Source organism: Jaculus jaculus, chromosome 4 (assembly GCF_020740685.1).
Source record: "Jaculus jaculus isolate mJacJac1 chromosome 4, mJacJac1.mat.Y.cur, whole genome shotgun sequence".
NCBI lineage: Eukaryota > Metazoa > Chordata > Mammalia > Rodentia > Dipodidae > Jaculus > Jaculus jaculus.
The window spans coordinates 168885209-168913009 of NC_059105.1; the positions used below are offsets into that span (position 1 = coordinate 168885209).

Genomic DNA, 27801 nt, shown 5'->3' on the forward strand with positions numbered 1-27801 from the left:
ACCATGCCCGGCTGAAGTTGAAACTTTGTATGGACACATCATGTGCTGGTGCCATCATGTCCCTCTCCCCTGCCCCCATTCCACCGAGGACATTCCTTAGTGGGATTGCTGATATTCACTATGGATTTATGGGTTGTGAAAGCATTAGTCAGTAATTGTAGTGGGGGGGAGGCAATTTCTCTGGATATGCCCTGCTGTGGCTCTTCCATTCTTTCCTACCCCTCTTCCACAAAATTCCCTGAACCTTGGTGGGTGTGCTTTAAGTCTACTTTAGTATTGAGCTCTCAGCAGCTTCTGAATTAATGCTTTGGTGCATTTTGAGTGTCCTCAGTGTCTGTCTCCATCACCCTGGCACAGGTTGTGAGGCTCACCATGAAAGTAATACTCTTTCTCACCTCGCCTATTCCTCAGTGTTTTCACCTGGGCCCTAGCAACTTTCTTAGGGGTGGTTCATCTGCTGACGTGAAGTCAGCTATCGATTCTTGTCTTGATATTCTTGATAGATTTTGGTTGTTCTGAAAAAGGAAAAACAGATTCTCTAATGGAGAGTGAGATCATAATATGCCAAAGAGGATAAGACTTGCTAATTTAGAGAAATTTTGATGAATATAGCCTCACTTTGGGCCAAAGACTAGTGGCAGCTTCTCATTGGAGTCCATGATTTTGGTCTCCATAGGATTGAAGTGGTTCCCAGTTCCACTTATGTGTTCCTTTCCACTGAGTGGATCTCAGTCAATCAGAAAGCCATTGGTTACCCACCTAGGCTATATGCCCCTATTCCATGTATGTGTACATCTTGTCAGGCTGGTTGCTTTCATATAACAGGGTCCTCTGCTTGCTTACAGCATTGTTGGCCATTTTCACCTATTGGCTCATGTAGTGCTTTTCAGCACTATATGGACTAACTATTTTGGAGCTAGGTTCTTTCCAGATTCCAGCTGAATTGGATTGGCAATATGTGGTGTCTTCGGCAATAGGGTCTTATCTTTCATCTCAGGCAGGTAATCAAATTTTTGACAGAGGTCTGTCTTGTTTGGGGAACCTTGTAGGTCTTTCTGATAAATAACTCAATATGGGCTATAAAAAAATTTCTACCAGAGCCAAATATTTTAGGGTTAGACTTCATCCCACTTTCTCCAGGGCCCTTCTTCTGATTATCCCTTCATGTTCCTATTGAGGGTTTTATTTTATAGTCTGATAACCAGGAAGAAGGCTTCTATGATACCAGTTCATTTTGTGTTTGTTTTTCCTTTGTTTGTTTTTGTATATCTCCCCCAGCCCTCCCGTTGCCCTCCCTAAACCTTTCCATCCATTTTATCTGCCTCTTGAGTTGCTTATCAGGTATGCCTGCAATTCAAGTTGTTCCAGTTTAGGAACCACATATGAGGGAGAACGTTGTCTTTCTGTGCTTGTGTGAGTTCACTTAGGATGATCTATTCCAAGTCTGTCTATTTTTCTAAAATTTCAGTGTATCATTTTTTCCTTACTTCTGAGTAGAATTGCAGTGGATATATGTATCATATTTTCATTATCCATTTATCAGATAATGGGCATCTGGGTTGATTCCAGTTTTTAGCTATTGTGAATCAACTAAGTTGAGCAAATATCTCAGTAAAGAGTGGATCCCTTAGGGTAGATGCCCAGTAGAGGAATATTTGAGTCAATTGGTAGCTATATTTTCATCTTTTTTCAGGAGTCTCCATAATGATTTCTCGAGTGGTTACAAGTTTACATTCCTTTATGAGTGTTCCTTATTTGCACGCCCTCATCATTTTTTGTCATTCAATTGTTTTGTCATTAGATTTTTTAATGATTGCCATTCTGACTGGAGTAAGTTTTTTTAAATTTGTTTTTATTAGATATGTACATACTTAGTATGTAAACAACACATGTTGGTGCCATCATTTCCCTCCTCCCTGCCACTCATTGGGGACACAAGTCAACCCCATGGGGATTGTGGGCCATGCATTAAGAGGGCAGAAGACAGCTATGGGGGAAGTCACATTATGACTGTGTATAATATCCCAACGTGTGGCTCCAATAATCTTCCTGCCCACTCTTCTGCAAGTTCCCTGAGCCATGTTGGGTGCATGTTATGTCTATTTCAGTGATTAGTGATTCCATGATTCATTTAGGTGGGTGTTAACTACACCCTGGCACAGGGTATTTTTTTTTTTAGATGTTTATATGCCATTTGTATTCCTTCCATTGATAACTCTCTATTTAGTTACATAGCCCATTTTTTAATTGGATTGTTTGATTTCTTATTGCTTTGATTTTGACTTCTTTGTATACTCTGGATATTAACACTATGTCAGATGTATAGCTGGCAAAGGTTTTCTGCCATTCTATAGGTTGTCTCTTTGCTCTATTCAGTGTCCTTTGCTGTACAAAAGCTTTGTTATTTCATGAGATCCCAGTGATTGATTAGTGGTTTTATTTCCTGAGCAATTGGGGTTATATTCAGAAAGCCATTGCCTATGCCCATATGTTAAATTGTTTCCCCTGTCTTTTTCTCTAGCAACTTCAGAGTTTCTGGTCTGATTATAAGGTCCCTGATCCATTTAGACTTGATTCTAATTCATGGAGAAAGACAAGGATCTATTTTCATCTTTCTACATATACAATCCATTTTTCCCAGCACCCCTTTTTGAAGAGGCTATCTTTTCATCAATAAATATGTTTGGCATTTCTGTCAAAAATCAGATGGCTGTAGCTGCATGAGTTATTATCTAGGTCCCCTATTCTGTTCCATTAATCTATGTGTCTGTCTTTGTGTATATTTTTGTTATGGCTTTGTAATCAGGTATGGTGATACCACAAGCTTTATTGTTGTTGCTCAAAAATTTTGGCTATTCAAGTTTTTTTGTGCTTCCAAATGAATTATAGGATTTTTTTTCTATTTCTGTGAAGAATACCATTGGAATTTTAATGGGGATTGCATTAAATATGTAGATTTCTTTTGGTAAGATTGACATTTTAACAATATTGATTCTTTCAATCCAAGAACGTGGGATATCTTTCCATTTCTTATTGTCTTTGCAACTTCTCACTTGAGTGTTATAAAGTTCTCATTGTAGAGGTCCTTCACTTCCATGGTTAAGTTTATTCCAAGGTACATTATTTATTTATTTTTTGAGGTAATTGTGAATGGGAGAGATTCCCTGATTTCATCCCCCACAAGTTTGTTGTTAGTATATAGGAAAGCTACTGATGTCTGTGTGTTTATTTTGTATCCTGCTATGTTACTAAAAGTGTTTTTCAGCTCTAAGAGTTTGCTGGTAGAGTCATTAGGGTCCTTTATGTATAGAATCATATCATCTGAAAATATGATAACTTGATCTCTTCCTTTCCAATTTGCATCCCTTTTATGAGTGTCTCTTGCCTTACTGCTTAAGCTAAGACTTCCAGTACTATATTAAATAAAAGTGGGGACAGTGGACACCCTTATTTTGTTCCTGAATTTAGTGGAAAACTTCCAGTTTTTCTCCATTTAGTATTATGTTGGCTGTAGGTTTGTCATAGCCTTTAGTATGATGAGATATGTTGCTTCTATGCGCAGTTTCTGTAGGACTTTTACCATAAAGGGATGTTGGATTTTGTCAAATACCTTTTCTGTATCTATGGAGATGATCATGTGATTTTATCCTTCAGTCCATTTATGTAGTATATTACATTTATCAGTTTGCATATGTTGAACCATCCCTGCATCTCTGGGATAAAGCCTACTTGGTCAGAGTGAATAATCTTTCTGATATATTCTTGTATTTTGTTTGCCAATATTTTGTTGAGAATTTTTGCATCTATGTTCATGAGGGAGATTAGTCTGTACTTTTCTTTTTTTGTTCTGTCTTTGGTTTTAATATCAGGGTGATGCTGGCTTCATAGAAGGAGTTTGGTAGAATTCCTTCCTTTTCTGTTTTATGGAAAGGTTTGAGAAGCAGTTGTGTTAGTTCTTCCATGAAGGTCTGGTAAAATTCACCAGTGAATACATCTGGGCCTATAGTTGGGAGACTTGGATCTCTGTACTTGTTATAGGTCTATTTAATTTTTTTCCCTCATCTTGATTTAATTTTGGTAGGACATATGAACCAAGGAAATCATCCATTTCTTTCAGACTTTCAAACTTAGAGGCATATATATATATTCTTAAAGCATGTCCTTATGATTTTCTGAATTTCTTTGGTATCTGTTGTAAAGGTGCCTTTTTTCATCTCTAATTTTATTAATCTTTGGCTCTTCTCTCTTCCTGTCAGACTTGCTAAGGGTTTATAATCTTGTTTATCCTTTCAAAGAACCAACTCTTCATTTCATTGATCCTTTTTAATTTTTTTGGGGGGGGAGTTATATTTCATTAATTTCTGCCTTAATATTAATTATTTCTACTGATTTTTGGTTTACCTTGCTCTTCTTTTTCCAAGGCCTTAAGGTGAAGCATTAAATTGTTTACTAGTGAACTCTCTAATTTCTTAATATAGGCACTTAGAGCTATAAATTTTTCTCTTAGGACTGTATTCATTGTGTCCTAAAGGTTTTGGTATTTTGGATTCTCATCATCATTTGAATCTATTAATTTATTGAATTCCTTTTTGATTTCTTCAATGATCCATTCATAATTCAACAGTGTACTGTCTCCAAGAATTTGTGTATGCTGTATTGTTTTTCTTGTTGCTGACTTGTAGTTTAACCCATTGTGGTCAGATACAGAACAAGGGATTGTATCAATTTCCCTGTACTTGTTCAGATTTGCTTTGTGTCCTAATATATGGTCTATTTAGAGAATGTTTCATGTTCTGCTGAGAAAAATGTATATTCTTCAGCATTTGGATGTTATGTTCTGTAGATATCTGTTAGGTCCATTTGTTCCATGATATCATTTAATCCAGATGTCTCTGTTTTTTTATTTTATTTTATGTTTTTCTGGGATGACCTGTCAATTGATTAGTGTGGGATATTGAAGTCACCCACTACAATTGTGTTTGATGTTATCTGTGATCTTAAGTCTAATAGTGTTTGTTTGATGAAATTGGAACCCCCCATGTTAGGTGCATGTATGTTTAGGATTATAATGTCCTCCTGTTGGAGTGTTCCTTTAATCAGCATAAAGTGACCTTCTTTATCTTTCCTCACTAATGTTGGTTTGAAGTCTATCCTGCCAGATATTAGGATAACAACCCCTGCTTGTTTCCTAGGTCCACTTGCTTGAAATTATATTTTCTATCCTTTCACCCTAGGACAGTGTCTATGTTTTATTGAGAGATGAGTTTCCTGAAGGCAACAAATGGCAGGATCCTGCCTTTTTATCCAGTCTGCAAGCCTGTGTCTTTTGGGTGGGGCATTGAGGCCATTGAAATTAAGAGTTACTATTAAAAGGTATTTATTGATTTATTCTTCCATTCTTCTTGTTTTGTAGTGTATCCTGTATTCCCTTTACTCACTTATTTAAACTGATATTTGAGTATGGTTTATTTTTTTCCTATTTCCTCATGTGTGTGTTTTACTTTCTCTTCAGTGTGAAGGATTCCTTCAAGTATTTTCTGTTGAGCTGCCATAGTTGTCATAAGTTTCTTAAGCCTGTTTTTGTTGTGGAATGTCCTTATTTCTCCATCAATTTTAATAGATAGCTTTGCAGGATAAAGTAATCTTGGTTGACAATTGTTATCCTTTCAGAACTTGGAATACATCACTCAAGCCCTTCTGGCTTTTAAAGTTTGTGTTGAGTAATCTGCTATTATTCTGATGAGCTTGCCTTTGTAGGTGATTTGCTTTTTCTCTCTAACTGCTTCCAATATCTTTCCTTTGGTTTGCATGTTTAGTAGTTTAGTTATAACATGGCAAGGAGAGGTCCTTTCCAGGTTTTGTCTATTTGGTATTCTCCTGTATCTGTACTGGCATTTCTTTCCTAATATGGGGAACTTTTTCTTATATGATTTTTTTTTTTGAAAATGCCCACTAATGCTCTAGATTGATATTCTTCTCCTTCTACTATACCCTGAATTCTTATGTTTGATCATTTCATAGTGTCCCAGATATCTTGAACTTCATATTCAGACCTTCCTATTAGTTTGTCTTTCTCTTTGTTGCACTGAATTAGATCTGCCACCTGGTCTTCTATTTTAGATACTCTGTTCTCCTCTTCACCCATTCTACTAGTGAGACTTTCCACAAAGTTTTTTATTTGACTGACTTGTGTTTTATAGAGCTAGAATGTCTGCCTGGTTTATCTTCAATATTTCTATATCTTTATTCCTGTCTTATAATTCCCTCCTTTTCTCATTAAGCTTGTTTCCTGTGTTCTCTTGGAATCCCTTCAGGAGCTTGTTTTCTTCCCTAATTCCTTTGTTTTCTTTGATTCCTGTGATTTCTTTTTTGATTTCTTTGTGTATAGATAAAATCATTTTTTTTTGAAATTTTTGGCAGGCATTTTATCTAAAACAGTCTCATGGGAGGGTCATTTCTTATGGGTTTATAATTTTTTGTTGGATTGTATTGTCATGATTATTTGTGTTTCTTGTATGGTAATATGATTTTTGCATCCTGAATTGATTTTATTCTTGGGTATTCTAATAGTCTGCAGTGCTTTTAGATTTGGAAATCCAACTTTATGCACCTTCAGAGTAGGAGTTTAAGGTGCCACACGTAGCACTTGTCCTCCACTCCAACTGCATAAGGTATCCTGCTATTCAAGTATTCTAGTGGGCTAGGTAGAGAAATTTACTGGCAAATTCTAAAATTCAACTGAGCAATATATACATTCAATAAAAACCAGCACAGACTATGCAAGTGTGGGGATTGAAACAAACACATAACCTCATAAAACCAAAATCCCTAAGGATATGTGTTGCTCTACACCTTTGATCCTGTCAGCTTGGAGGTTGAAATTTCTGTTTGAATTGGGTTCCAGGTCATCCTGGATCTGAATCAGACCCTGTTCCCAATAATGACAGAAGGCAAAGACAAAGTCCCTGTCAATCGGAAAGCATCAAAGGCAACAATAGTCAACCGTCAAATACAGCTTAATTGAGAATGGTAAAGCCAACCAAGAATATGTAACCCATAACCTGCCCTGACATGGAAAGAGAGATTAGCACTTCCAGTGCAGGCCTATGTATCTGCTTTTTGTGTCAGTCAGCCTTGTTACTTTTCGGGGTGGCTGCTGAGTGCCCACCTTGATCCCTCCGTGCTGTGCTGTGGAGTTGGTGTACTGATCAGTGGTGCTGGATGCCCTGCTGCTGGGGGCAGAATGTGTTCTCCAGAGTTTGGCAGTTCTGATGGTTGGGGGATGAGAGAGTGCAGGAAGCCTGGAGTTTCTTTTTTGATTTCTTCCATGACCCATTCATTGTTTAAAACTGTATTGTTTAGTCTCCAGGAGCTAGTACAGTTCTTGATGTGTCTCTTGTTAATTTCTAGCTTTAAAGCATTATTATCTAACATGATGCAGGAGGTTACTTCAATTTTCCTTTATGGAGACATGCTTTTATGGCCTAATATATGGTCAATTTTGGAGAAGATTCCATGGGCTGCTGAGAAGCATGTGTATTCTGTAGAATTGGGGTGGAAAGTTCTATAAATGTCCACTAGGCCTAGGTGATCTATGATGTTGTTGAGCTCTATTATTTCCCTCTTGATTTTCTGCTTGGATGATTTGTATATTGATGATAGTAGAGTATTGAAGTCTCGAACTCTGATGGTGTTGGTGTTATAGCCCTTTTATATCATTTTTATATCATTCTCCTACCTTATTGCTTAGGCTAGGATTTCTAGTACTATGCTGAAGAGCAGTGCTGAGAGTGGGCACCCCTGTCTTGTTCATGATCTTAATGGGAATTCTTTGAGTCTTTCCCATTAAGAATGATTTGGGGGCTGGAGAAATGACTTAGTGGTTAAGCACTTGCCTGTGAAGCCTAAGGACCCCGGTTCGAGGCTCAGTTCCCCAGGTCCCATGTTAGCCAGATGCACAAGGGGAACATGCATCTGGAGTTCATTCTCAGTGGCTGGAGGCCCTGGTGTGCCCATTCTCTCTCTTTCTTTGTCTGTCTTTTCTCTCTTTGTCTGTCGCTCTCAAATAAATAAATAAAAATAAGCAAAAAATAAAAAAAAGAATGATTTGGGCTTTAGGCACTTTGAATATAACCTTTATTATGCTGAGATATAAACCCTCTATGGCATTTTGATTGTGAAGTGATATTGTATTTTGTTGAATGTCTTCTCTCCATCTATTTAAATGATTGCATGGTTCTTATGTTTATTTATATGGTGTATTACATTAAGTGATTTCCATAGGTTGAACCATCCCTGCATCTCTGGGATGAAGCCTATGTTGTCAAGGTAAATAATGCACTTTTGGTTTACTTTTTACATAAATAAATCCAGTTTTATTCATTCATTTCATCTTAATAAAGTCAGAGAAAATGATACTTCAGACTATAAGGTATTTATTTCCGTTTATTATTGAGGTAAAAGATTCAAGGAAATATTGCATATTTCTTATAAATATATAAAATATGTGGTAAAGTGGGCTGGAGAGATGGCTTAGCTGTTAAGCGCTTGCCTGTGAAGCCTAAGGGCCCCAGTTCAAGGCTCGATTCCCCAGGACCCACGTTAGCCAGATGCACTAGGGGGCGCATCTGAGAGTTCGTTTGCAGTGGCTAGAAGCCCTGGCGTGCCCATTTTCCTCTCTCTCTCTCTCTCTCTCTCTCTCTCTCTCTTTCTTTCTCTCTGCCTCTTTCTTTCTCTGTCTATCACTTTCAAATAAATAAGTAAAAGTAAACAAAAAAAAATATGTGGTAAAGTATAAAGGATTGCTTCACACCTTGGCTATAACAAAACTGGATATGTTTGAAAATAGAAATCATCCCTGCATCCCTGGAATGAAGCCTACTTGGTCAAGGTGTATAATGCTATTTTCATTCATTCATTCTTCCTTTCTTCTTTTTTATTTAGAAGTAGAATCTCACTCTAATAGCCCATGCTGACCTGAAATGCACTATATAGTTTCAGGGTGGCCTCAAACTCACAATTGTCATCCTACCTCTGCCTCTGCCAAGTAATGCTTCTCAATTAGTTGTTGAATTTGGTTTATGAAGATTTTGCTCAGGACTTTTACAACCAATTTCATCAGGGATATAGGTCTATTGTTTTCTTTTCTTGGTGTATCTGTGTCTTGTTTTGGTATTAGGGTGATACTATCTTCATAGATGGAATTGTGGAGTATTCCCTGTCTCTAATTATGTAAAATAGATTGAGAAAAAGTGGTTTAAGTTTTACATGAAGGTTTGGTAGAATTCACTGAGAATCCATCAGGTTCTAGACTTTTTCTTTTGTAAAAAGTGGTTTTTGATTTCATTTTCAATCCTCATGGGTATAAAAGGTTTGTTTAGGAGATTTATGTGCTCTGGACTTAATTTTGCTAGGTGGTGTATGCCTAAGAATTCATCCATTTTCCAGGTTTTCCAATTCTGTAGAAGAGAGATTTTGAAAATACATTCTGATGATTCTTCAAATTTCATGGATGTCCATTATGACCTCCCCTTTTCATTTCTAATTTTGTTAGTTTTAGACTTTTCATTTTTGGATGACCCAATTAGATAGGTGTTTAGAAATCTTGTTTATTTTTCAAAAAAAAAACCCAGCTCTTCATTTCATCAACTTTGTTAATTTTTTTTAGTTTCCAATTCATTAATTTCTGCTCTGATCTTTGTTATTTCTTCCTTATTGAACTCTTAGGGCTAAATTGTTCTTGTTTTTCCAATGCCTTTAGCTGGATGATTAGGTTATTAATTTGAGAGTTTCTGTCTTTGTTATGACAGCATATAGTACTATAAAATTTACCCCTTCATTGTGTCCCCTAAATTTTGATATGTTGTATTTTCATTATCATTCAGTTCCATAAATTTTACAATTTTCTTTTCAATTTCTACAATGACCCATTCATTGTTTAATAGTATGTTGCTCCACCTCTAGGAGCTGGACAATTTCTACTGTTTCTCTTTTTAAATCCTAGATATAAACATTCTCATCCAATACGATGCAGAAAGTTATGTTAATTTGCCTGACTTTATGGAGGCATGCTTTATGTCCTAATACATGATCTATTTGGGAAAAGGTTCCATGGGCTGCTGAGAAGAATGTATAGTATGTGATATTGGAGTAGAATGTTCTGTAGATGTCTGTTAGGTCTAGTAGATCTATGGTAGTGTTAAGCTCTATTATTTCCCTGTTGATTTTCTGTGTGGATGATCTGTCTAATGATGATAGCAGGATACTGAGGTCCCTTACTATGATGGTATTGGGATTTTGTTTTTTGTCAAGTAGGTTTTGCTTATAAAATATGGTGCACCTGTGTTTAGTGCATACAAATTTATGATTGTGATTGTTGGATCATTCCCTTGATGAGTAAAAAGTGTCCTTCTTTGTCCTTGTGGTGGTTTGATTCAGGTGTCCCTCATAAACTTAGGTGTTCAGATTGCTAGGTTTCCACCTGATAGAGATTTGGGAATTAATGCCTCTTGGAGGCTGTATATTGTTGGGGGCGGGCTTATGGGTATTATAGCCAGTTTCTCCATGCCAGTGTTTAGCACACTCTCTTGTTCCTATTGTCTACCTTATGTTGTCCCTGGGGTGATGTCCACCCTCTGTTCATGCCATCATTTTCCCCTGCCAACATGGAGCTTCCCTTGAGTCTGTAAGCCAAAATAAACCCCTTTTATCCCCACAAGCTGCTCTTGGTTGGGTGATTTCTTCCAGCAATGCAAACCTGACTGAAAAAGCCCTTTTTAATTATTTTTGGTTTGAAGTCTGTTTTGCCAGATATTAATATTGCCACACCTACTTGCTTATTTTCTTTTGCTTGGAAAATCATTCCTTAGCCTTTCACTCTAAGGATGTCTTTCCTTAGAGGTGAATTTCTTGAAGGCATATGATTGAACGGTCCATTTTTCTGATCCACCCTGTTAACTTTTGTTCTATTATGGGTGAATTAAGTCCATTAATGTTTAAAGTTATAACTGTGAGGTTTGATTTAACCCTTGCCATGCTGGAGGGTTTATGTGATGTGACACTTTGAACATTTTCATGTCTGCTGTAGTTTTGGTTATCTTGTTTGTCCTCTTATAGGATCTTGAGGTTGGCTATTTGACTCTTCTCTGTAAAATATTTCCTGAAATATTCTCTGTAGGTTTGGATTTATGTTCACATAATCATAGATCTGTCTTTGTTCATGGAAGTTTTCCTTTCTCCATCTATTGTGAGGGTTGTTTTCTCTAGGTACCATAGTTTGGGATGGAAGGTATAGTTGTTTTAGGCTTTGTAGAACTCCATTCCAAGCCCTTATTGCTTTCATGGTTTCTACAGAAGAATTGGAAGTAACTCTCATGGGATTGCTTTTGTAGGTAATGTGTTGTTTCTGTCTTGCTACTTTTTGCACTCTCTCTTTCTTTTCATTGTTTAGTTTTAACTATGATGTGTCTTGGAAAGTTTCTTCTTTGGTCTTGCCTGTTTGGTGTTCTGTGAGCTTCTTGTATCTTAATGGTTGTCTGTTTTGTGAGATTTGGAAATTTTTCAATAATTTTGTTGACTATAGTCTGTATGTCTCTGGCCTGTATTTCTTCCCCTTCTGCTATACCCATGATCTGGATGTTTTATCATTTTAGGGTATCCCACAGTTTACTAATATTCTGTTCACATGATTTCTGAATGTATTAATTTTTTTGGACTCCTGATTAATTTCTCCTGTCTCATCTGCCAGCTCTGACATTCTGTCCTCCACATGACTAGCTCTGTTTGTAAGGACTTCTAGATTGGCTTTCATGAACTCTGTTGGATTTTTGTTTCTTGTTGTGTTTCACTGTACCATGTCCATCTATTTTTTGAGGTCTAATTTCAGGTTGAAGCTTGATTTTCTTGATGCTTCCTGGAATTTATTCTTGCCTTTGCCCATGTCTCATTAAGCTTAATCAGTTGGTTGTTGAGATTCTCTATTTGTTGACTCACCTTCAATTCAATTATCTCTCTTTTGAGGTCTCTCTGGCTTTCCTCAATTAAGTTAAGCCTAATTATGAAGGCTGTGTACATTTCATTTATTCAATTGTTAGTTTTTTGGTGGTTTGCTTCTGGTTTATCAATTCATTTGGTCAGAGTCACATAGCTTATTGTGCTTTCATTTTTGAGATAAATTTATGATTTTTTTTTCCTGTATGTTTTCATTAGAAACTTACATTGTGGGGCTATACAAGCTTGGTGGAGATTTCTAAGTTTGTTGTCATTTTTGCCTTATTGTCTGCCCATCTTGTGTATAAGCTTTATTTTATTAAAGAGGAAGCATGTACTTGTCCTTGTAGGATCTTCAGTGAGTGTTCTGCTTTAGGTTTGAACCAGATTGGAATGGGATGTGGTTATAACTATAGTTGTGCAGGTTGTGAAGGTTGCAGGTCAGCCAGCAGCTCTGGGCCTGTGGATGATACAAGAGCTGGTTTGAAGCCGGGCGTGGTGGCACACACCTTTAATCCCAGCACTCAGGAGGCAGAGGTAGGAGGATCGCCATGAGTTCAAGGCTACCCTGAGACTACAGAGTTAATTCCAGGTCAGCCTGGACCAGAGTGAGACCCTACCTCGAAAAAAAAAAAAAAGAGCTGGTTTGGAGGTCCAGAATCTCTTCAGCCCATGATCAAAGCTGAGCCTTGCCTGTGAGCTGTAGCACATGCCCCTTCTCTTCTGTACTCAGCCGAGCAGGTTGTAGAGGACTCACTGGTGCCCCTGGAAGGTGGTTGCCAGATATTCCTGTGCTCCCAGTCTGAGACAGGTGCGAGTCTCAAGAGGCACCAGTAGGCTGATGCCAGTAATGGGTGTGTGTTGGGGGGGGGGTTGAGACAGGGAGGGGTGTGTTCAGTACTAGGTTCCAGAACCCTGGATGGAGGACAGAGTTAGCTGGTGTAGGGGTATAGGTGAGCAGAAGCAGCTAACCTCTTGGCTTTACAAGATCAGAAGAGGTTGTCAAGGCCCCAAACATCTACTGAGTCAGGAGGTGCAGGGTAGGGAGGGGACCTGCTAGAACACAGTGGCATAGATTGGGAGCACAGGCCCCAAAGATGCTGTGCCCCTCATGTTCCCAGAGTACACAGGCCCCAAAGATGCTGTGCCCCTCATGTTCCCAGAGTACACAGGCCCCAAAGATGCTGTGCCCCTTGTGTTCCCAGAGTACACAGGCCCCAAAGATGCTGTGCCCCTCGTGTTCCCAGAGTACACAGGCCCCAAAGATGCAGGCCCCAAATACCCCAAGCTCCTCACCAGCAAGGATCCCAAAAGCCTCAAACAAACTGGTACCCTAATTGCACAGGCCCCAGACTCCTTGGTGCCCCCAGTGCACAGGTCACAAACACATTGGTGCCTTGAACACACAGGCCCCAAATACACCTCACCCTTCACCAGCCCTGAGCACACAGGGCACAGATAGGCTGCCACCTTGAAGGTACAGGCCCCAAATACACTGTGTCCCTCACCAGTTTGGAGGGCACAAGCTCCAACCATGGTGATGCACTGAACACACAGGCCCCAAACACAGTTTTCCCCTCTCCAGCCCTGAGTGCACAGGCCCCCAATATATGGGATTTTTATGTGTACCATATTTTATTGTATCTTCACAATGATCTATAAGTTTATTGCTATTGCTAATTTCCCATAGAAATACTTATCAAAGTCAAGAAGTTTTCTCATGTTGAAACAATAATGGAGCTAAGATCTAAATCTAGATTTATCTCATCCCAAACCTTAGACTATTTCTGTTTTATAACATGAACACTCAATACTTGATGTGTTACTGAAATCCTGAATTTCAGTGAACATATAATTAATAGATATGGATAAGTCATAATCTGATACATACATATGTTAATGAAAGCTGAATGTAGTTTGATTAGAGAAGATTATTTCAGAGATACTTTTAGTCACCACAAAGTGCTAGAATTTGGGATGATGAGGCTATGGGACTGACAAAAATCCAGGAGCAGATGAGGGAAGAGAGAAATGTATAGTGGTCAAAACAGGTGATATTTAAACATGAGTGACTAGAAGGGCTGTCAGTGTATAAATGAGTTAAGGAGGGGCTAGATTAATAGGTTAGTTAGAAGTAAATATTTTATAGAAAAAATATGACAAGTACTCTAAGAAGATAAAACTAATATTGGTAAGTCTAACCAATTTATATATTTATCATCTACTAGGAACTAATGGAGCAAATCCAAGAACTATTATATAGTATATACCTCATCATTAAAATGCTTTACCATATGCACACATTATATATTAAGAAATAAATTATTATTTAAGAGATAATTTTTGGTCAAGATGACAGTGATTTTACACTTCAGTGCATTTTATCAGCTTCAAACACACAAAAAAGAGAAAAATATGAAATTAGAAAACATCTAAGAAAAAAAAAAAACAAGGTAAAGACACTTGTGGGTCAGATTCAAAATAGAAATGCACAGCAAGAAAAGAGCTGAGCTGCAAGCCTGCCATTTCTTATGTCCAGAGCAGATAGTCTGTGATGGATAGTTGTTGAGTGATAAATATGGGCTCTTGAATACCTTAGGTATCTGTATCTCTAATTTTTTAAATCAGATTTGTCTCCTATTTTCTAGTAGATCTGTGGAAGTTGTATGTGATTGTTATGGGCGTGTCAGTTGCCATTTTCACTTTTTCCTTTGTTATGAGGCTACCTTCTCTTTTATTTTATTTATTTATTTATGCATTTATTTATTTGACAGAGAAAGAGGGAGAGAGGGAGACAATGGGCAAGCCAGGGCCTCCAGCCACTGCAGACGAACTCCAGATGCATGCACCCCCTTGTGTATCTGGCTAACATGGGTCCTGGGGAATCGAACCTGTGTCCTTTGTCTTTTCAGGCAAACACCTTAACCGCTAAGCCGTCCCTCCAGCCTGTATCTTCTCTTTTTAAAGCATTTTTTGAGTTATATGTTGACTGTATTTATTTTAAATAAAAAAGGTTAAAATACATTTAAAACTATAAGTTCTCCTCTGTATACTACTATAATTTTCCCTTTTAATAATTTTGAATGCTCCAGTATACTTTCATCCTTAATTTGTGAATTCTTTCAAAGTATAATTTTTGTGTGTGTGGTGCTAGGAATCCAGACCAGGGTCATATGTACACTTGGCATACTGCCTTCCTGCTACTGAGTTGCATCCCCAGGTTTAGGAGTACAGTTAAAGTTTCTAAATGTACTCTTTTCTTGCTCATTTCTAATTTAACAGCTTTGTGATCATTGAATGTGGTTTCTTGGAAAGATGTTAAGACTTAATTTGAAACATGGCCCAATATCAGTGGCTGTGTGTTTTCCATGTATTTGAAAAGGTAGTATATAGCATGTTTATTTTTTTTAAGTTCAGGATTCTGTATTGTTTTAATTAGCTTTACATTACTATGTAAGTCCTGAGCTATTAACTTGTAAAGAGGTTTATTTAGGGGCTCATGATTTTAGAGGTTCTAGTTCATGATCAGTTAGTGCCTAGAGCTTATTGGCCTGTGATGAGCCAACAGTTCATAACCAGTGCATGCTTCAGAAAAAACTACTGAAAGTTAGTAATTAAAAGAGAGAGGCAAGAGCCAGGGTTCCTAAGTGTCCCTCAAGGATATGTCCTACAATGACCTAAGAGCTCTTCCAGTTTCACAACCCAAAGGCTACCTACCAATAAGGATAATATAGAAAGAAATTTTACATTGACCTTGAGGAGATATTTAAAATTCAAACTGTACATATATATGAGGCTAACTTTATAAATTAAATTAATATTCACGTAAATGAAGACAGTAAGAACAAGAAGGAAAACCCAAAGAGAGTCAAAGAAAGGAATTGTGTGGATAAGAGTAGAATTAATAAAGGTAATTAATATTTACAATAATGATTTTTATGTTTATATCTGAAGATAAAAGTTGTGTTAGAGCTCAATTAACACTAGGATATCTTAGAATTGACAATTTGGGCATAAGAATATTTCCATATTTCTTCCAAAGCTTTTCTAAGGGGTATGAAATCAAACTATTTGGGGATAATCTGTGGTTATTTGAAAGTCTTTTCACCTACTAGTCTAGTTGCTTGTTTACCTGGTGTCCAGCCTAAATACTGTCTGGACCCTTAAAGAAAATAAATATTTAATACTGAAGCCAACACTTACTGATAGGATATGACCATTTAGCTGTATTAACCTTCCCACTTTTGGATTCACCTGAAACAAAAATGTTTAGAAACCTAGGAGAATGTATGATGCTTTCATATTTTATTGATTTGTGTTGTAAATGAATGCTTATGTTCAAAACTCTTTCTTAACCTAATGATTCTGGAGTCTGCAGTTTTATTTGCTTTGTGCCACTTTTATCTTTCACCACTTTTCCTTTGATGACCAATACTAGTGCATAAACAATATACAGATAGATCAGAGAAAATGCTACCTGTATTCTTGGAACCATATGTATGGAGATGTGAACTGAAAGAAATGAATACCCAGATTGGCTACAGTTTTTCAATCACATTGAAATGATTGTGTAATATGCAAGCAGAAGGGTAATTCCCTTCCAAACTTATTAAAAATCTTTCCTGAACCACATTGCATCTTAGGTACGTCATGCAATTTAAAAAAGAGAAAGAAACTCCTTCATGGCCTTCATTCATTTTCCTGTATCTATATGTGGGAGAGGACTTCAGAAGCTTGCTTTGTACTTTGTCATTCTTTCCATCCTTCTCATTCTCCTTAGAACACAGGGATATTAGGAAATTGTTCCTCCTGCCTCTGCTTCTTGTCACTTAGGACAGTTGTTCCCTTTGTGTCTCCTGGCTCTAGTAGTAGCCCCTTGACCCCACCCCAGATATTCCTTATAGGACAATTACCCAGATTCTAAACCCAAATTATAACTCATACTTGTCTGGCTATTAAGAAAAAACAAAAATTTATTAGGAAGTGGCAGAAAGACTCAAATAATAGTTTTCTTAAGTCTAATACTGTAGATAGAATACTTGCTTAGACTTACAGTGTTGAGATGAAAGAGTGGGTGATAAAATATAAAACAATGTGAGATTCACACAGTAAATCTACAGAAGTGTATAACCTGCATTCCACAGGATGGCTGCATGCAGCTGAAGCTATGAATGTCAACAAACACAAAATCATAAACTTACTTAAGACATTATAAGATTTCATGTGATTTTTTAACTCAAGTTTGTGATTCTCAGTTCTTGAGAATGTACTTCATAGGTGAAAAAATATCACATTGCATTTTAAAAGATTGGATTCAACAGCATGTAAACTACAGAAAATGGGTCTCTGGCTTATTGCTTATTAGGGTAGCAAATAAAAGTGAAGCAGTTAAAGCACTTGCCTGAAAAGCCTAAAGACCCATGTTTGACTCTCCAGATCCCATGTAAGCCAGATGTACAAAGGTGAGGCAAGCATAAGTTTGCACATGCCCGTTAGGTGGCACAAGCATCAGGAGTTTGATTTCAGTGGCTGAGGCCCTGGTGAGCCTATTCTATCCTCCTCCTCCTCCCCACCATCTCTCCCTCCCTCTCTCTCTCAAAAAGTGACATGGTTGATTTTTATTTAAAGATGGCTCAACGAATTTGTTAATTTCTGGCTCTGAGTTTGGAGTTTTATTTTTCTTAATTTACTTGAGGTTAATATTAAATGACTGGAATGTTTCTGTGGCTTTCTCTATAGTCAGGTTTCTATTGATGCTTGTTACTTTAGAATGTAAACTTTTTTTATTAATGTTTTCTACTTTTTAAGTGTTGGCAAAAATTCAAATGAATTTTAAGAAAATATAAGTCACTCAAAACAATTGTTATAAATGCTGTATGGCAGAGACTCCTAGTCTTTAATCTGTATTGCTTGGGTTTTCTTTGTCATTGTTTTGTTCAGTTGATTTTGTTTGTTTTTTTGTGAGACAAGGTATTGTGAGACAAGTATTGACTGCACTAACCTCAAACTCCCGAGTTCAAGCTGTTCTTCTGTCTCAGTCTCCTGAAAGATGAGGACATAAGTGCATAATCTTGTCTACTGTTGAAGTAAAAGAAGCAGCTGTCTTTTCAAAGGGGATAAGAGATCATTTAGTCTGGAGCCAAATATGAGTGACCATGGCCCAGGAACACAGATTTAGGTTACCCCAAATTCCATGTTCTGACATATAAACAATTTCATGAATGTTTTATAGTTACAGAACAAAAGAAAGTCATAAATCAAGGCACTTTTCAAATATACTGGCTGACCATCAGGTAGGTGGGTTACAACAGAGCAGTGAAATCTCCACCATAGATACTATCTTTTGACATTCTTAGCCCTTGGGTTGGTGGAAGCTTGTGATCTGTCAGTGCTTCCAAAAAGGTTGCACCTGATCAACTGATAGTCATGTGGATGTTGGGTCAGACACAGAGGTGGGCAATAAATGGCTATTGAGGGGCTAAAGATAGCCCAAGGTAATTAGGCTTTGGTCTTGCAACATCCCCTCTGTGGCCACAGGAGTTTTATCAGACCATTCAGCAGCTAAAAGTATGTGTGGCACATGTAGCATCTTTCTGGGAACTTAGTTCCCACTACTGTGATCTGTGTTTTAAATGGTAAACACAATACTATACTTTCATGGTACAAATGTCCATTTTAGTGCTAATTGTTCAAATTATATCAGAATTACTGAGATAAAAGACCTTTGTTATCTAGACCACTGTCCTTCATATTGCCCTTTATGGAAAGGCTATATAGTCTAGGAGAGCAGAGGGATGAAACACAGTACTCTGAGTCAATCAACTGTTTTAAATATTGAGGAAGTTACTGATATCTCTAAACTCAAGTTTTCCCTTCTGTAATATAGGGGAAATAAAGTCTGATTATTGGAGTTGTCTTGAAGACTGAGGATTGTGATAAGGATTATGTGCATCAGTGAAGATCAAGTGCCTGGCAGCTGGGAATTCTTCTGTAAAATGATACAAGTAGTGGTAGTCATTTTTTTCAACTGTTAGAATTCAGGTTTGACCAGAGCGGTGTGAGGAATACAAGAAAGAGAGAAGACCCAAACTCAACAACACAGATTTTATTGGAGCATACTGAGGGGCAGCCTTCTCCCATGGGAAATGAGAATGGTGGACTCCTTTAGGGGGTAATTGGGAATTTTAAGGAGTTAGGCTTCAGGACATCCTGAAATAGGGGAAGTAGGGTAAAGTTAAACAAATTTTTGGTTGTCCAAATCCAGTGTTTGCTTGTTTGGGGAAGTGAATAATGGGAGGACAGAACCTCTTCTTTTGTTCACTGATCAGTTGCTGAGAGTAGATTAGGGCTGTTTCCCAAATGGCCTGATAAATCCCAGAATTTGGCCATCTTTGACCTTGTAAGTTTTATCATCCAAAACAATTTTTCCAGCAAGGTCAATGATACATAAATCCTTCATAAACTATAGACAATTCATAAATCAGAATAAGTGCTTGAGGCATAAATCTTAGCATATTTAAATAATCAATCTGAATTAATCAGATTGAAATTTTATGCAGAAATGGAATCAGGGGTTTCACACAATATCATAGCTTAATTATTTATTTTCATGTAACATTTCATTTAATTGATCATGTGCAAGTCACTAAATAACCATACTGTCTTATCTGGATAATGAGGAAAATAATATGTTAAATGAAGGTGATAATATATCTGAAGATTAATTTTTAAATTTTCTTTATTAGTTAGCATACATATTTTCAGACATAATTATGGCATTTTCAAACTGTCATCTATCATCGACTGTTTCTTTTTTAAAAAAAAAGTTTATTTATTTGAGAGTGACATACAAAGAGAAAGAGGGAGAGAGAGAGAGAGAGAGAGAGAGAGAATGGGTGCATCTGGACCTCCGGCCACTGCAAACAAACTCAAGATGTGTGTGCCACCTTATGCATTTGGCTTATGTGGGTACTGGGGAATCAAGTCTCGAACCAGAGTCCTTAAGTTTCACAGGCAAGTGTTTAACCACTAAGGCATCTCTCCAGCCCCCTGTTTCTTTCTTATTAGGATAAAATTCATATAACATGAAATAAACCAGTTTGAAATATATAATTCAGTGGCATTCAGTATTTTCTTGGTGTGTGAGAACACCACTTGTAATGAAATCCAGAACACTTTCATCTCAAAAGGAATCCCTAGATGATTTAGCTACTCACTGTCTCTTCCCCCTCCTCCCAGACTCTGTATACCACTGTTCTGCTTTCTCTATGAATATTTACCTGTTCTGGTTTGTTTCTATAATACAAAATCATACAATATGTTACCCCTTCTTTCAGGTTTCTTTCACTCCATATGTTTTCAAATTTCATCTGTGTTATATAGCATGTGTTAATATTTCATTATATGTAAATACTACCTTAAGTTGATAGATGTTTGGCTTGTTTTCTCCTATTTTAGCTCTGATGAATAGTACTGTTATGAATTTTTGTATATAGCTTTTATTTACATATGCTGGGTATACGCTTAGGAATAGAATGACCAGATACTGGCCAGCATTTTTCTCATCATGGATGCACCATTTTTCATTTCTATGAGCCACATATGAGGATTTTAGTTCTTCCATATACTCACCAACACTTGCAACTTTTTACTTTTTATTCTGAGTGAGTCCATTTTCTTAAGTCCTCAACTGCTTCTACTAATGTTATATAACTTTTTGTACATAAATTTTAAACCTCCTTCTTTTGTATGTATGTATCCATGTGCATGTGTGTGGTGCTTGGAATATTGCCTTGTGCTACTAAAGTAGTGCTTCACCCCAATTCACATCCCCAGTCATGTTCTTGGGTTTTTGACTATGTTAATTCTATATGAAGTGGAAAAAAAAGAACTTTATTTTGGAGTTTTCACAGCTTGCATGCAAAAATATAACTGATAGCTATGTGCTGATTTTCAGTTTTAAAATATGGTAAACTCATTTAAGTAGATTTTAGTTTGGGAGGTGGAGTCCCTAAGATTTTCTATATTTCAGATCATATGTGATATGAATATAGACAGTTTTCCTTCCATCATTTGCTTTATGAGTATTTCTTATTTTTCTTCACTGATTTCCCTGATTAGAATTTCCAGTAAAATGTTAAATGGATGGTAAAAAGACATAATCCCTTGTTCCTGATCATAAGGGGAAATTTTTCAACTTTTTGTCATTGAACATAATGTTGTCTGTGGGCATTTATTGATTTTCAAAAACTTTTGTAGAATATAATTTTTAAATACTGGAAAGATACTGCACAATGTAAAACTGTAAGATATTCTGAGAGTGCACCCATAACCAGAGATGATCACTATTCACATTTAGAAATAAAATGATTATTAAATGTGGTTTCAAATATTTTTTTCAAAGATATAATTTGTGCCAAGTATGTTGGTACATGCCTTTAGTCTCAACACTCAGGAAGCTGAGGTAGGAGGATCACTATGAGCTGGTGGCCATCATAGGGCTATACGGTGAGTGCCAGGTGAGCCTAGGCTAGAGTGTATCTCTGCCTCAAAAAAAGCAAACAAACAAAAATATTACTTGGTATATACTGACTTCACTACTAAAACAAACAAAATAATGGGAGTCACTTTAGTTACCAAGCATTTTGAAATGAACCTTCTTTGGAAGTGTAGTTGTTTATTTTAATTACTCTCCGTTGGAGAATCTGCTTCTCTTTTTCAGATAGATGCAGATCCTAAGGAGAGAGCCACCCCATCATACCTCAAAAGGGCCCCAACTGAAACTAAGGAAAATATGTGCTTGTTTTGTTTTAAATTACAGATTGGTTTTGTCCTGTATCCTCCCAATGGAAGTCCTGCATGGGATCAAACAGATCATGGGAATAAAATGTTTCTTACCATATGTTTTTGTTGGCATTATGCATCCTCCTATGTCATCATTGGAGCAAATTATGCTTTTATCAACTGGTGAGTTAGTGATGGTTGCTCAATAAGACTTGATAGTGTTAAACTTGAATTTAAAAAAATAGATTCAATTCCTTACTTTTATATAGGTCATAGCAGTATATCCAAAAAGTTCTTTCTAGGTACCTGCTGGTTTAAAGTTGCATTAGCTCAGTGGTATGGCTGTTGTGACTCTCACCTGTGTATCACCCTACAGCATGCATTTCTGACCCTCCATATTTTCACCAATGCCATCTTCTCTTCTAAATGTTCAGATCCCTTGTGTTTGGTGAGGCCTCCATTGACCCTTGTGTAGATAATTTAATTGTACTGCTTCATAACCTTGGTACCATTTTTTGCCAACTTGCATGACTCAAATTAAATGTGATATATACTGTAATATTCTAAAAGCTGAATGGTTTTTGTACAAGAACCCTCATAGAAATATCTGAGTAGATAGGGAGAAATATAGCAGATTGCTGAAAACACATATTCCTTGCTCTGCAGCCTATTATTTATATTATTTATATGACTTGAATCCAATTACTCAATATGTCTCAAGTTTATTTATACTAATTGGGGAGAATAAATTAAATGGTGCATTTAAGCATCTGAAGAGATAACAGCTCAGTAAATAGTCTTACCCTCTTGTTGCCCCTGTGATCGTCCTCCTTTCACATAAAGAAATGAGGTGGAAACCTGTTCATGAGGAAGTTTTGGCCATGTGGTCCAAATAGATCAGAGAGAAAATTAAAGTACAGTAAAATAAACAGAATAAAGCACTATGAGATCTTAAGGGAGTCAAAACTTAAGGTGCAGCTTAAAAGATCAGCAGGAATGAACAGGAGTGATCATGGATGCCCTTTCTATGATGGTTAGTGCCCAACTACAGAGGGCTTGGCTGTTCAAACATCCAGTATGCAGGTTCTAGTATCTAATCAGACTTTAGCTCTGATGAAAATGTTCAATGTCCACAATACTTCTGGTATGTGATGTTCAACATGGTCCATCTCCTCTGCATTTTCAATGTGACAAAATGCCATATGCATCGATCTAAATATCAATGTGTAGGTAGATAGCAGCTACATTATCAGACACAACACACCAGCAGGTTTTCCAGATGCCTAGAAAGCAACAGCTTCGTCTAGGCCCATGGTCTGTGAACTTCGGCTAAAGCCAGATTTCCACTTTCTAGACATGGGCTCCAGTCCACCCCTCCTGCTCTGTGCCTTTTTGTGCTTTACTGCTGCAGCAGCTCTGGCATCTGGGCTCAGACTGACTGCTGCCTTATTTAGTGGCCATATGTCTCTGTGAAGAGTTGGTCAGCTCACTTTGATCTGTGGCTGCTTTCTTCCTCCTCATGATTGCTTCCATTTTTCCTGTTCCACTTCCCATAGGTTTGCATGTCAGCTCAGTGTTAAGGCTGGCTGTGCCATCAAGTGAGACTTGACTTGTTCCCCTGTTGTTCTAGGCTGACATCTGGGCCTCATCTCCTTAGGGGCTGGGCGGTCTCCAGGAACAATGCCAGCATGCAAGGAAAAACTCTACTTCGTGTCAGCTCCCCTCAAGAGCCAACAGAAGACTACTGTCTCTTCCTGTTTCAAAAACCTTCAGATGCCTAATGAACGGCTTATCCATTTACAGGTCCCTAGAATCAAGAAGATAAAATTTTATCTGTCAACCTCTCCCAAACCCCACCACATGTTCTTTCAATACCTTACAAGGCATAGTCACACTAAATGCCCATGTCTTCTCTGAAAACTGCAATTCTTCTAGTTCTCATTCATGTGCATGTCCTGCATTTTAAAATATTTTTAATATTTTATTATTATTTATTTGACAGAGAGAAAGAGGGAAGGAGGAAGAGAGAGAGAGAGAGACAGGGAGAGAATAGGCACACCAGGGCCTTCAGCCACTGCAAAGAACTCCAGATGCATGTGCCACCTTGTACATCTTGTTTATATGGGACCTGTGGAATCAAACCTGTGTCTTTTGGCTTTGCAGACAAGCTCCTTAACTACTAAGCCATCCCTCTAGCCCCTTTCCTGCATTTTTATAGAATTTTTTTTACCACTCAACATGTAAAAACTTGTGATGTTGACTATAAGATTATGTGTCCTGTCTGCTAGCTAGGTTGTATCCCTTTTTCATATCCCCAAATATTTGGTACATTGCCAAACATATAAATGGTGCTCTATTTATATCTGTTCACTATTTGATAGATCTAATCTTTCTGAAGTACTTAAATATACAAATCAATTGTTTGGAAATTATATTTTATATGCTTCTCACGTTTGCTGTAATAATGATATTGGAGAGATGAGGCCAAGTTTTAAATTTTCCCAAAATATTTTTATGTAAACTTAAGCAACAGTTGAGAAATATCATAAAGATTTGGTATTGCTTTTCAGTGAAATCACATAGCTGAATAATTCAGTCCTGAATCTGTAAATAAGGAACCTTAAAACTCTGTTGTTTGGGGTTTAATTATGGAATGTTCATTCACATATTAGGAAGCATTAAACATTGTATCTAAACTTCTTTAACATAGCACACTATTCAGGCATGACTAGGGGATAGAATTACTGCTTATAAAGTCCCACATCATATTTTCCAAAGTAATAGTTCAAACAGTACTTCATTCTATTCCATAACTACAGTTTTGATTATGATAGCTTATAAATGAAACCTGTCTGTCTAGAAATCTTTATTACATGCCACTGTATTTCATATTTATAAGCCTCTGTTATAATGAACCTTTCATAGTCCCTATCTATGAGCAGGGAAATATTGACCCTTTTCAGGTGGGTCTTCCCAGCAGTAATTCCACAGTGGCCCAGATTCCAATCATATGGTAGTTCCTGGAACTGTATCCAATTGTTTTAACTCTCTTCTTTCTCATATTAGTTAAAGAGGATGCACAGAAACATGCCTGGACCACAGTTCCTAGGATTGCCATATTTTAGTACCTAACAATTATTTTCAGTTCCCCCATTTTATTTTATTACCCCATTTCTTCCTCGGCCTCATGGGGATATTTCTGCATGTGGAAAACCTAGAGCTACAAGTGGCAGATAGAGACTAATAAAGGTGTCTGAGCTTGGTGACTTATAGCAATAGTAGATAGAGCCTAAAAAGAAGGAATGGGTAACAGGAGGTGCCTCTGGGCCTGTGTTACAAATTAATTTGCAAGAAGCATCCATGAAGAAGCCATGAGTCTTTAAGAATGGGAACAATGCATTAAGTAAGCCATCTTATTTCATGTGTTTGGAAAATGTAATATAGAAAGAATATGTGTCATTTAAAAATGACACAAATATTTTGAAGTGTTAGTTTTTCATGAAAATAGTAACTTGATGTGTTGAAAGCATTGGGTCAACATCATTAGACAAAAATCAAAGCAAATGCTTTGAGATAGTTTTTCTTGGCTCTTGGGTCAACAGATGTTATTAATAGTTCTCAGTTGTTTATTATGCTAATGAGTAGGGTAGGGGGTAAAGAATTCACCTCTCTTCACAGAGGACTGACATGATGCCCCCCACGCAATTGCTCTGAAAGTCAAATAAATGTGTGTTGAACCAACATTATGTACTAGAATCAGGTCAGACTCGTGTAAGTTAGGAGAGCAGATAGCATGAAATTCCTGCCATTATGAGCATTAGGGGATTCAGAACACAAGTAAAGGCATGATGTGTTTACAAGGACAGAACAGAACGGTACCAGAAACAAAGTCTGAAAGTAAAGCTGGGATCTGAGCAGGCTGGTGAAGTTTCTCACAGAACGAGGGAGCAGGGAGATTGAAGAGGAAGAAGAGGAGCAGTGGATGAATCAAAATGACGTTTTGCACATTCCCTGGAGACCAATCTTATAACATGTGTATGATAACTATTCATAGGAAATGTGCTGCATAGTTCTCATTAATGCTGTCTCTCACATATCAGAGAAGTGGTGAGCACATTGAGCTTTGGTTGTTAAAATGCTTCAGATTTCTCAGTGCTCAAAATTATAATCATCAATTCCCTCAAACCACCATTCGAGTTTCTCTTAAAGTATGAAAGTGGACATAGGAAGAAGGATACTTATCTGAAGTTTTAATTCACCATGGACAGGGCCATATTCTGCATTTGAACAGCCTATGCCCTGCACAAAAGTACTTCTCTGAGGGCAAGGAGGGCCTAAAATCCAGCCCATAGTTCATATGGAGTTTGAGTAAAGCTGCCATCCTTCAGAAGGTAATGGATCCATGTACTTCTTTACAGAAAAAAAAAAAAAAAAGTCTTTTTAAGCCCATAGGTAGGTGTAGTTTTCATGTGGAATTGGTTTTATCTGTATTTTTCACAGTCAATAGGTTTTGGTTGTTTTAGAAATGGAGTTATTTTTGATTCTTAATTGAACACATTTTATCTGTATATTTATGCATTACCTTAATCTAGACAAAATTTCTGGTATCTTCAAGCCAAATAAAAAAATCGGTTCTTTTGGGGGGTTACTTCCATTATTTATACAATAACCTGTTGTCATTTTATTTTATTTATTTTCTTACTTTAGACATCATGTAACCACAGCTGATTTTCTTTTTTCTCAGGTTAGTTAAATCTAGACTTAGGAGGCTCTGCCCCTCAGAAGTTGGGCTCCTGAAAAATGCTGAAAAAGAACAAGAATCAGAAGAAGAGGTGTGATTTGGACGGGCATCCAGGATCTAGATAAAGCTTTTTTTTCTTTGCATTGTCTTATGTTCAAAGTTTTGTTTTCTTGACCTCTTGTTTGGAGAATAACTGGCTGAGATAAATATACTGTTTGTTTTCCATATTAAAATATTAGAAGTTAAATGTCTTAGTTTTAGCTTTGAAAATACTTATAAATTCATTTTGCCCATCATGGTCACCATGGTGATCAGAGGTGAGAATGACTTTTCCAGTCATGTTTGATGTCCATACTCTAGAAATCATTTGTTTTATTTGTCTTGTGGATATATTCAAGATTCATGGCCTTGTTCTCACTTCAAATTCATTAAACATAGAATTATACTTGTTTATCTTATTGCCTCAATGAAAAATGAATGCATGCATGCACCTTGATGCAAAAAAAACCACATCCTCATTTTTATTGTTGATGTACATTGCACCCTTTATGTGATGCAGAAAATTCTGCTTCCTTTCTTTGAGACATTTTCCTATGAATGACTTTATTTCTCCCATATAAAACATAGACCCAAAATCGAATTGGTGTTGTTTTAACTTTACAAAAGTGGGGAAGAGATGACCCTGAGACACATGACTACAAAGCTATCAGATACTGTGAAAGGAAAACTATGATGTTACTTCTAAGATAATTTCATGTAGGCATAGCATGGCCACCATGCTATGCTTTCTGCTAAGCAAGTGAGGGGTTAAACAAGAAGTCTTTTATAGAATACCTATTAAAAAGTCAGACTACCTTCCCCCATCTGTGGTATGTGACTCTCAGTGGTGAGTCAAGAAATATTGCATGTGATTATGCCTCTACCATTAGTTACTCTTCATGTGTCTAATAATCAACATGTACTTCTATCTATACTTGATCTTAGATAAATGGCTAAGAAGCAATTCTTCACTCTAAAGTACAGGAATCAAATCAAATCAGGAGGCCTTTTCTTGCTTCACGTTTTATAAATATCAAATGGAAGCCTGTGATGGTAGAGAAAATGGAGGAGAGTTGAGATCCACTCATAAGACAAATGATAACCAACTTCCCACAAGGAAACTTGTCACCTCTTCCACATCTGCCAGTGTCCAGGAGAACTTGCAGTGGAAACACCAAGAACACTGCTTACTGCTAACCTGATAACCAGCTCCAGAGTAATTGTGGCAGACAAGGTGATCAAGCACAACC

At 37.1% G+C, this 27801-nt stretch overlaps 1 protein-coding gene across 2 annotated transcripts in view; it reads left to right on the forward strand.

Annotated features, from left to right (window-relative positions):
- Tmem45a (transmembrane protein 45A) overlaps window positions 1–26957 on the forward strand; it is a 94254-nt gene extending 67297 nt beyond the window's left edge. The window contains exons 5-7 of one of the 2 annotated variants that reach the window (XM_045147763.1): window positions 21809–21954; window positions 23402–23574; window positions 26516–26620. In XM_045147763.1, coding sequence (XP_045003698.1) covers window positions 21809–21954; window positions 23402–23552 — 297 coding nt within the window. In that variant the 3' untranslated portion in view covers window positions 23553–23574; window positions 26516–26620. Of the gene's footprint in view, window positions 1–21808; window positions 21955–23401; window positions 23575–26515 lie in introns of both variants that reach the window. The other variant, XM_045147764.1, reaches the window with a different exon arrangement.
- The last annotated feature ends 844 nt before the right edge of the window (window positions 26958–27801 follow it).